This window comes from Ambystoma mexicanum, chromosome 14, assembly GCF_040938575.1.
Source record: "Ambystoma mexicanum isolate Mex_15411 chromosome 14, UKY_AmexF1_1, whole genome shotgun sequence".
NCBI classification, from domain to species: domain Eukaryota; kingdom Metazoa; phylum Chordata; class Amphibia; order Caudata; family Ambystomatidae; genus Ambystoma; species Ambystoma mexicanum.
The window spans coordinates 73895044-73906499 of NC_090940.1; the positions used below are offsets into that span (position 1 = coordinate 73895044).

At 48.3% G+C, this 11456-nt stretch overlaps 1 protein-coding gene across 1 annotated transcript; it reads left to right on the top strand.

Moving 5' to 3' along the window:
- Positions 1-6229: 6229 nt before the first annotated feature.
- Positions 6230-7966, top strand: LOC138527161 (myb-related transcription factor, partner of profilin-like). Its single transcript, XM_069638268.1, has 2 exons — positions 6230-6446; positions 7086-7966. The coding sequence occupies exons 1-2, from the start codon at positions 6230-6232 to the stop codon at positions 7964-7966; spliced, it is 1098 nt and encodes a 365-aa protein (XP_069494369.1).
- The last annotated feature ends 3490 nt before the right edge of the window (positions 7967-11456 follow it).

An 11456-nucleotide genomic window follows, 5' to 3' on the forward strand; every position in this document is an offset into this window, starting at 1 on the left:
AGGATCCTTGAAGGACAGCATAGGAGACGGGTATGGGGTCTGCTGCTTCTGATCCCACAAAGACCCTGGAGGATAGTCCAGACAAGAAGGACTTAATCCAGTTGGCCGCTTCAGGGGAGAGATTGTAGGAAGCAGTGAGGTGGTGGCATAGAATCATGTGGTCAACGAGATTGAAAGCCGTCGAGAGGTCTAAGAGGAGGAGGATAGCGAGCTCCCCGTCGTCCCAGATGAGATCGAACTGAATATTTAAATCAAGAATGGCAGATTCTGTGCTGTGTCTGAAACCTGACTGGCGGGTGCCCAGCAGATTATGGGCTTCTAGGTGAGATTGGAGCTGGGGTTGAGAGAAGGTTGTCGGTGAGACGGGGAAAAGTGAAATAGTGGGATGGTGAGTACTGTGGTAGAGATGGGTTCAAAGGGGGCCGACAGCAAGTGCAGGAGGCTGGATTTTTTTTAGAGTTGTTTTGTTCCTGAGTTTGAGGATTTTGGTTGCTAGGGCTGACTGAATAGGGGGAGCACCAAGTTTTGTTTTTGGGGAAACTGTCAGGGGCGGGAGGTTGAGTTCTTTAAGGATTTTGAAGAGCTCTCTTGGAGCTGGCTGTGGTAATTCTGACATTATAAATGTTGGCTTTAGTGGTCACAATGGCTGTTTTGTAGGTACTAGCAGAGTGGTTATAGGCTGCCTTACTGGTGGGGTGTTTTTTTCTCCATATATGTTCGAGAGCACATTTAGATTTGCAGAGGGAGAATAGTTCATCTGTGAACCAGCTATGGAAGTTTCTTTTTTGCATGTTGTGGTTTTGTGGGGGATCAGCTGGTCTAGAGCGCTAAGGAGGGCAGTGTTGTAGGCCGAGAGGATGACTTCCGGGTTAGTGCTAGAGGACAATGAGTTGAGAGAGGCCAGGATGACAGGTTCCATTACTTATTTAGTAAGTTTATGGGTATCTCTAGCTGTAACACGTGGGGGGGGGGGTCACATGTTTTGAGGGATGTGAAGGGGCAGTGGCCATGGTGAAGCAGATCAGCGAATGGTCAGTCCATGGTATCGGGTTGGACGAATATATTGATGGAGAGTATCTAGTCAAGGATCCTTCCTTTGTCATGGGTAGGGGTGAAGATGGCTTGGGAGAAATTCGGCTCATCGAGAGCTGAGGTGAGGGTTGTAGCCTTCGGGTCAGCAAGGTCTTTGAAACCTAGGTTGAAGCGAGCGTTGATGAGTGCACATGTGTTCTGTGCTCTTAGTTGTGATGGACATGTGGGTGCCAGGTGGAGGCTTGGATGGGGGCAGTGGAGGTGGGGGATGGAGGTGTGCTTGGTCGTAGCTGAGGTGCATGCAGTTGGTGTGAGGGGCATTAGTTGAGTGTGCCCTCATGGCTACTTACCTCAACCCTCTGAAACCTTTTGAACACCTAAAAGACTTGCAAAGACTTGAGGGAGCCCAGGGCTGAACTTCCAAAGTTTAGTATATGGCGCTGGGTGCCTTATAATGCTAAGGCCTGACTTCAATGTATGATAACATCCCTTTCTCCCTACTTTAAAGATTGCATTACATTTATGTGCCTATGTTAAAGTAAAGTAGATTGTAACCTGAAGGGCGTGACCTAACTGTGAGTTGTGTATTTTTATTTATTTATTTATAGTATTTGTTACACACCCAAACATGGAGGTATCACAGCGTAGGTGACTTAAGGTTGCTTATCTGGTTACAGAGGAGGTTACAATACAGGGAGCATAATTAGTTATCGTACAGGCAACACAGTTTGGGAGACAAAATAGTTACAGTACCGGCCTAAGCATATCAGGATGCAGTAACACTGGTTAGAATTTGTTGAATGGCCATGTTTTCATAAGACTCTTACAGCCTGATTCATAGAATTATTTGCGCGTAAAACGCATATTTGCGCGCCATTCTGTCCGAAAATTCCTGTTTGAGGTATGGGGATCTTCAGGCAGAATGGCGCGCAAATCTGCGTTTTACGTGCAAATAATTACATGAATCAGGGGCTTAAAGGGATAGTGGGAGGGCTTATTTCTAATGTGCATGGGGAGGGAGTTCCAGATCTTTGGTTCAGCAACTGGGAAGCTGGCACCCCCTGCCCTGCAGCTTTTGAACCTTAGAACAAATAAGTGTGTGCTCGAGCCTTATCTTAGGGATCTAATTGACCTTTTTTGGGTGACACTGCTGTTGAGGTATGAGAGGGCATCATTGGTAATATATTTGTGTGTAATGATCAGAGACTTGAATTCTAACTTGGATGTGCAGCCAGTGTGCTTCTCTCCTAATCTGAGAAATATGGTCACTTTTTAATCCAAAGGATTCCCTTAAGGCTTTGTTTTTCGGCAATTGCAATTTAGCCATATTCGTATTTGTTGTTCCTAGCAGGAGGATATTGCAATGATACACTTTCAATAGAATGAGGGCTCGCGCTAGGGTGAGGCAGTTTTGTGGGGTAAGAAATTGGCCACTGAGTGCAATGAGTTTGGCGTATATGCAGTAGCGGATGAGAGTGCACTAATATGTTTAGTCACGGTGAGGTTGGAGTCTAGGTAAACGCCCAATGTTTTGACCTGTTTGAGTACTGGGATGGGTTTTCCCTCAATGGTAATGGCGTGGTAGTCGGGGTGCAGGGTTTTCAATCGTGGGGGTACCTACAATGAGGATCTCCGTTTTTTCATCATTGAGACCCAAGCTGTTAGTGGCCATCCAGTTTTGTATGATGGCATAGATCTTGTTAATGGAAGCATAGTCTTGGTTATGGCCACCCGTGATGGGGATGAGGATATGGGTATCGTCAACGAAATTGGTGTAGATGACTCACTCCCATGGCATCCAGTGCTGCAAATAGGAGTTTGGCATAAGCATTATATAAGGTGGGAGAAAGGCAAGATCCTTGAGGGACCACTAGGGGTACTGGGATAAGGTTGGCAGCCTCATTGCCAATGGATACTCTCGAGGTATGTTCTGATCAGAATGACCTGACCCATAAGGTGGCATCTGTGGAGTAGTTGACATTTTCTGACAGCACGTTACATAGCTTTCCATGGTCCACCAAGTCAAATGCAGCAGGCAGATCGAGTAACAGGAGGATACACAGTTTCCCAGAGTCTCTTATGAAGTCTATCTGAATTTTGAGGTCTAGTAGGGCCGTTGCTGTGGTATGCTTGGGCCGGAATCCTGACTGTCTGGCTCCTAACAAGTGGTTGCTTTCTAGATACTTTTGGACTTTTAGTGAAGGGTATTGTGTTGACTATTTTTAACAGGAATGGAACCGTAGTAGTGGGTATAGCGGGGTCCAGAGTTGGTTTCTTCAGGAGTGGGTTACCCAGGCTTCTTTGATACTGGAGGGGACAGAATAGGTGGTGAAGGAGACATTGATGAAGTTGGTAATGATGGGAACTAAGGTGGGGGCACACAGTTTGACTAGGCGAGCAGGGAAGCTGTCACATTTACAATTGGAGGGTTTCAGCATAGAGATGGTGTTCAGGACCTGATCTTGGGAGACAGTGGTGAAATTGAATTGGGGGGCTGTTTTTCCGGTAATGGCCACAAGGGATGGTGTGCTTTTACCGGCAAGTAGTTTTCTTTTCGATAGTATTTTCTCTTGTAATGTGAGGATTTTAGACGCTAGTGCATTCTGAATAGTAGTGCACCAGGCTTTGCTTGAATTAATGGGGATAGTGGATGGGATTGGGGCTTCCAACTCTCTAAGTATAGAGAATAGTTCTTTGATGTTGGAGGAAGTGTTATTTATACAAGTATTCAGGTAATTCGCTTTGTGGGCCATAACAGCTGATTTGTAATTTTTGTTGGCTACGAAAAATGCGTTGGCTGTGGTCAGAGTCTTTTTATGTACGTGCTCTAACTGTCTTTTGTTACGCCGAAGAACATTGAGCCAAAAATTGCTTTGTTTTGGCATTGCAGGGTATTTTTGAAGTTAGCGGGGCTACTGCATCAATGGTTGATTTCAAACAGTTGTGATAGTAGAGGATATAATAACTGGGTTGGCATTTGATGCAGTGTAGGATTCGAGGGTATTGGTCAGAATAGGGATGAGATTTTCTGCTTCAAGTTTAAGTTTGCAGGTGTTTCTCACCACGATGGGGCAGAATGTGGGTTGAGGTACACACTGAGTATTCAGTGCTAATATATTGAAGATTATTAGATAATGATCCGACCAAATGATTTCAGAGATGGATTCTAGCGCTAAATTGATATTTAATGTTAAGATCCAATCCAGGATTCTACCTTTGGAATGGGTGGGGGAGTTAACAATTTGGGAAAAATGCATTTCTTGTGGGGCCATACAGAATGCAGTAGCTTTCTGGTCCAGGTTGTCATTGAATCCAAGGTTAATGTCACCTAGGATAATAAATGTAGTGTTAGGTTTGAGGAGGGGGGTGATGAGTAACAGAATGTCTGATTCAGGGAGGGTTGGCAATGTTCGGTGCTTTGTAGATGATGAGAAAGTTGATAGTAGTTTTGGGGTCGGTTGTCAGTTTGAGTAGAAGGAGTTTGTATCCCGCCACTGGGTCTAGTGTGCAGGATCTGAACTGCAGTGTGGCTTTGGCTATAATAGCCACTACTCCTCCAGTGGTATTTTGGCGGTCGACCCTAAGGATTGTACAGAAAGGGGATGGCCAGGGCCAGTAGGGCGTCAGAGGCTTGATGTAGCCAAGTTTCTGTGACGACTAGAAAATCTAGATGTTGGTCGAGGAGTAAATTGTGTATCTCAATAGCATGCGCTGCTCGAGAACGTGCATTTAGAAGGGTGCCTTTGAGGTCGGGATTGGGCTCTGGAAGGGGCAGGGAGAGATCTGTAGGCTTGATAGGGGTGCTGTAGAGGATGAGCACCTTGGGCAGAGTGGCGGCCTGGTCACACTGTCTTGTAGAGGAGGAGGTGATCTGCACCTTCGGCTGAGTGGCGTTCTGGTCATAGTGTGATGTAGGGAAGGGGGTGAGGAGTGGTAGGCCCACGGTATGCCGGCGGGGATGATGTGGGCAGGTTTGTGTGGATAATCTCGATAGCCTAGTGGTCCCCAGGATGGGACGGGTGGTGGAGAGTAAGGTTGCAGGTTTTCTTGCACTAAGATGCCTGTGACACGTTGTTCCTAGGCATGAGGCAGTAGATCCTGGTCAGCTTGTGGGGCTGGTGGTTGGGGTGCTCCCAATGGGGTTGACTAGGTGTGTGGGTCCTATTATTCCTGTGGGCTGGGAGATAGTTGTTGTGGCGTTGCAAGGCCAAGTTGCTGGGAGTGTGAAGGGGGATGTTTTCGGTAGGAAGGGGGTTGGGCAAGGGAGAGGGTGGTCCCGGGGACACCCAAGTCGAGCAAGGCCATTACCCAGCTGAGTGAAGATGCCTGCCGTGCAGGGCAGTCGTCTGGGCATGTTGTGGTCAGTGGTATGACTATAAGCTGTCACCTGCAGGGTGTTCATGCTACAGGGCCAATTTGGGCTCAGGCGGTAGACAAGATACTGTATGGGCTAGATTAAGAGTGGCTAGTCACATGCAGCAGGATTTGTGTTCTAGCAGCAGATGCAATATAACATGCACTGGAAATAACACTGGTGATCAAAAATGGACCAAGGTTAGAATTCTAGCACCAAGCAAAAAAGTGTACTCAGGATTAACACTGGCACTCAAAATGCAAAAAGCTTTGGGTTCTAGCGCTAAAAACAAAATGCTGTGTGCTCTGTATTAACACTGGAGGACAGAAAGCAGCATGATTAGCATTCTCGCAATAACCAAAATAGTGTATGCACTGGATTAACACTGGCGAGCAAAATGTAACATGATCAGCATTCTAGCAGTAACCAAGATATAGGGCCTCATTACGAGATACCCGCTAAAAACGGAGTCATTACCGGCATGGAGGTATTAGCGCGTCCATGCACCCTTGACGCCGCTAATAGCGGCTGATTACGAGTGCGTGAGCACGCGCAAACCCCCATGCCGGTAATGGCTAAACCGCCGTGCCGCTAAAGGCCCTCCAACCCCCCGATAGCGCCATCACGGGACCCGCTGATACCGCCTCCGCCAAGAAGCAACCCCTTAATAACGACCCGGTAATAACAACATGCTAATACTGAGCTCGTAATACCGGATCCGGATGTAACGTCATCACGTCGGAACGGGAAATGCGCTGGCGGCCATCTTTAAAAACACAATCCATTGCAATCCTCTCAATCCAGCAGTGCTACAGAGGAGAGAGCAGGGCCATAGCATCAAGCATGTGGAAGGCTACGCACAAAACTACCCCACGCCTGCGCAAGAAGCGCTTCTCTGATGAGGAGCTAAACATGCTGGCTGATACCCTTGCAGCCCATGCAGATGAGGTTTTTGCTAATAACCTCAAAAGCGAGGTCCAGCTGAGGAAGAAAGAAATCTGGGAGGAGGTTGCGCGCAAGGTGTCAGCGGTTGGCACCACCCCATGCACAGTGAAAGACTGTACAAAAAGATGGGATGACCTCCGTCTCTGGGTCCGTAACATCCTGTCCAGCAATCGCAGGGAGGCCATGGCCACAGGCGGGGGTGCCCACTCACCAGTGAAACTTGATGCGCTGGGAAGAAATCTGCAGCACAACCATCCAAATAGAGTCCATATAGGTCTTTGGCAAAATGGAGACGGGTGCCGCAACATCGTGAGATGGAGGTGAGTGACCCTGCAAACCCCAGTAGGCCAAACCATGACGTAGTACAACTGATGTGAAAGTGAGCCAAGCCAAGCCAATGCATGGTCCATCATACACACATATACAGATCCATGTCCAGATGGAGGCCCAAAACCCTGGCACAATGAAATGCATACTGTGTGCCAATCCAATTACCAACAGACACCCAACACACAGGGACCATTTGCATGTCATGCATCACACAAACCTCAATACAATGGCATGCCACCTGGTACGCATCAGTGCCAAATGGAGACGCCACGGCTTATGCCAATATCCCCCCCCCTTGAAAATACCCTGTCTGACACACCTATAAGATTGCAATGCATGAGAAATTAAATACTGTACAGCAACAACTCATGCATCTTGCATGCAACACCGTCACTGATGCCCTGCATATCTTGTTCCCCCACAGGCACTGATGCAGAAGGTGAAAGTCAGGTCCCTGACCCAAGAGCATCTACATCCAGGAAAAGACCACAGGGCACTGGCCATTTCACCGCCGGGGCAGCACCGCGGCCCAGATTGCTACCCAGGGCACCTGTACAGGGCAGGCAGGCTGATGAGGAAGCAACAGCAGCGGACAGAGGTGCCAATACAGAGCTGGCAACAACAGCTGAAGGGGAGGCTGATGGCACGCAGTCCGCTGCCACCAGTTCAGTGGGTGAGGCAGCAGCCACAGCCCCACTCAGCGATGTGGATGTGAAAGTGGAGGAATACGAGGACATTGATGGCACAATCCATATGGAATATCCCCACACCCCAAGCCCTCAGTCAACCCCCCAACACACCACTCAGGGCACACCGTACAGCCCCATGCTAGATTCTGCGGTTCAACTGCACAGTCCACATCTCACAACCACCCCAGAGGCCAGCCCTGCAATGGTCCACCCAGCCACAGCACTGTCTAACTCCATAGCCCCCAATGACATGGAGGCACGCTTGTCAAGCGTAGAGGCCCGGCAGGACTCGATGATCGAGCTGGTGCGCCAATTTGTGGCAGAGGGCGAGGACACACGCCGAGAGATCCGGGAGGCCAATGCTGGGACCATCGCGGCCATCAATTCCAGTGCAATTATGATCCGTGACAGTTTGGGGGCCGTCACACAGGTCCTAACCAGCATGCTCCAAAACATGCAGCGCCAACAACCTGCACCGGCGGTGCAAATTCCATCCGCATCCACTCCATCGTCCACACCTACAAGCTCCGTTCCCTCAAGCCCTGTGCGGATGACGAGGCGCAGTGCAATGCAGACAGAAATGCTGCCCCTGGACACAAAAAAAGCCCGGAAATAGTGTGGGATGGCAATGGGTGAGGGAGGAGGTGGTGCTGGTGGTGTAGTGGGGATTAAGGGGGTATTTAATGGGGGGTATGGGGTGTTTATTGGGGCTATGGGGTGTTTGGGGGAGGTTTGGGGGTTTGGGTGTTTTGGGGGGAGGGGGGAGGGCGTGTGAGTGGTGGAGGGAGGAAGCACTAGTTTGTAATTTTTCTTAATACACCCGTTGTGTTCAAAATCATTTAATGCCTGGACATTGTTCATTTCGTGTGCGTCCATTCAATTCATGACAGCGCACAGTGCCCAACTCCCCACACACCCTGTGTCCATGTCCACACGGTCCCAGTGCTCAGTGTAGCACTGACACATAACCATCAACGTCCCTGTGGTTCAGAAGTAATCGTCAATCAGTGATTGGCATACAGCACGGCCATCTTGTGCATCACGTACTGGCAGGGGTGCTGCTTCTCCTCCATCATCATCTTCATCATCCTCACCCGGTGCATGCATGTCAATGTCAGGTGGCAGTGGTACATTTCTCCGGATGCACATGTTGTGCAGCATGACACAGACCATGGTGAGCTTTGCCACCTTCTCAGGGCCATAAAGGAGTGCTCCACCAGACCTGCTTAGGCAGTGGAACCGTGCCTTCAACAGGCCAAAGGTCTGCTCAATCACGACACGGGTACGGGTATGAACCCGATTGTACTCCTCTTCGTGCCTGTTACGCGGGTTCCGCACAGGGGTAAGTAGCCACGGCTTCAAGGGATAGCCTTCATCACCTGCATGGTAGCACAAAGAGGTATGTGTGAGTCAATCTGAGCTGACACCTTTAGGATTCACGGCCATGGCCGCAGCAATTTGGTGTTGACATGCACATGTCCCTGTATATATGCACACAGGTTAATTTGATGCATTGTGTACTGCACTATGGTCTGCTAGTGTGGATTGCGTTGTACAGATGATGCAGGGTGTTCACTTGCATGCTGATGCAGATGTACTGTGGATGCAGAACGATGTCTTGCCACCCATAATTGCAGTGTATGCTACTCTGTACCTAATAACACTAGCGACATTGGCACAGTTGTAATCATGTTTAGTCATGCATCGCTTGACATACCCATGGTGGCCTGCTTGTGCGTCTTGCATGTTGTCATTGATGTACGGCATTGGTCTTATGTATGGCATTGATGTGTCATGTTTGGGTTGGGATGTTCAGGTCAACACTGTTTAGCTCTGAGTGCATTGTCCACTCACCGCCCATTCCCACCCAGATGGAGTATGCATCCCCCCATCCCACCCAGGGGGAGTATGCATCCCCCCAATCCCACCCAGATGGAGTATGCACCCCTCCCAAACCCACCCAGGTGAAGTATGCATCCCCCCCACAATCCCACCCAGGTGGTGTATGCATCCCCCCAATTCCACCCATGTGGAGTATGCTTCCCCCCAATCCCACCCAGGTGGAGTTTGCATCCCCCCCATACCACCCAGGTGGAGTATGCATCCCCCCCACCACACAAACCTGATGCACTGCCATGGGCCAGTCAGGCAACTTACCAAGCAGCCAGGCACGTCGTCCAGCATGTCGCTCCATGTAGCGGGGTAGCGCAGAGTTACGCAGCACCATGGCATCATGTGTAGATCGGGGATATCGGGCGCAACAGTGTGTGATGATCTTGCTGGAGTCACATATCATCTGCACATTGATGGAGTGGTATTGCTTGCGATTGCGGTACACCACCTCATTGGCATTAGGGGCCACCAATTCTACATGGGTGCAGTCGAGGGCACCGACGCAATTGGGCATGCCTGCCAGTGCATGGAAGCATACTTGGGTGTCAGCGAGCTCCTGGCCAGCCGGGGTAGGTAAATGTGTGTGATTGCCTGCTTCAGGAGGGCATCAAGCACTTGGGTCAGCATGCGGGACAAGAATGGTTCATAGGTACCAATGTGATATCTCTTTACACTACTCAAGTGCGAGAGAACCCAGATGGAAACACACAAATTAAGAATCTAGTAACTGCCAAGGTTAAGAGCACATTATTTCCTTGTAAAAGAATAAAACCCGAAATCTTCTGGGCTTAGATAATTAAAACTCCTTTACAAATCCTGCAAACCAAATCTCGCATGCCGAAGCAAGCACAGGGCATTTTATCACAAGGTGGCTCAGGGATTCAATCTCTGTAGGAGGATTACAAAAATTACAAAGCACTTCTAGGTCTGCAAGCTTTGCCCCTAGTTGCCAAAATGTCTTTAGTAGGCAAAACAGTCTAAATCTCAAAAACATTTGCTGCCTGCTAGGACAAGGGAATTTAATCAAGTACTTGGGCTGAACTCCAAAGCTTTTTCCGTTAGAGAAAGTATCTTCAAGATGATAACGACCTCCACTGATAGGAGGCCAAATTCAAATCGAATTGTCTGAACTGGCTCTCCCTTTGCGAGACTTAGTACATATTTCCAATAGATACCCTCAAGTCTGGACTAAAGGGTGTGATTTGCTTTTCCCAAAATCTCAGCACCATAGGTGAGAGTACGGACAATCTTTGCTTTATAAATATTTAAAAGAGGTATCATGAAATAATGCCCATATTTTCTATCTAGGTGTTGCTTGAATGGCTAAAATTCTTGCCTCACTAATCTTTCTTGAATACTCTTAATGTTAGCAGTCGCCTGGAAGACATAACCCAAATAGGTCATCCTGCCTACAACTGCCAGTTTTTCACTGTTTAGGTACCATGTTTATTTCTAGATCTTCCTTTTCCTTTTTGAGAAGACTGAGATCTTAGTCTGAGCTGTATTGATTTCTAGATGATTGTGGTGTATATATCTTTGGAAGATCCCTTAGCTGTCTCTGCAGTCCAATAGGGCAGCAATCTAGAAGAATCAGGTCATCCGCGTATGCTAACCAAGGGACTGCCCGAACTCCCAGCACTGGCAGAAAAGATCTGGTTTCGCGAAATACAGAATATAAATCTGAAATATACACATTAAAAAGAAAGGGTGCTACAACGCGCCCTCTCTTATTAAGGTAGTCATATGTCCCTCTATATTTAGGCAAACCTGAAGGTTGGTATCTAAATGTAGGTATTTCAAAATTGATACTAATGCCCGTTGGCAACCCCAATTCAACAATTTATCCCATAGTCTAGTATGAGAAACTCTGACAGAGGCCATCGTCAAATCGATAAACGCCAAACACAGTGGCTGTCTTTTACCAAAGCATTCCTGAAGGAGAAGTAAAATAAAACCATTCAAGGCTGCACCCAGCCCTTTTCTAAAGCCAGACACCCGGGTTCACACCTACCAGAAAGCTTAGTCCAAGATCATAAATGCCTTAATAGCGAGGCAGAAAAAACTTTACTCAACACGTCGAGTAGGGCGATGGGACAGTCATTTTTTGGCTCGCTCCTAGCCCCCTTTTGAAAGATCGAAACTAAATGAGGCCTTCCAGGTAGGTGGAGTCGAGCAAGTAAGAATGACAGATAGAACAAAAGGCAAGCCCAAAG

Bases quoted from the DNA above. Each gene is read 5' to 3' on its own strand.
- LOC138527161 (XM_069638268.1), top strand. From the start codon at position 6,230: ATGTGGAAGGCTACGCACAAAACTACCCCACGCCTGCGCAAGAAGCGC. The intron at 6,447-7,085 runs GTACAAAAAGAT...GTTCCCCCACAG, and splicing joins CCCATGCACAGTGAAAGACT to GCACTGATGCAGAAGGTGAA.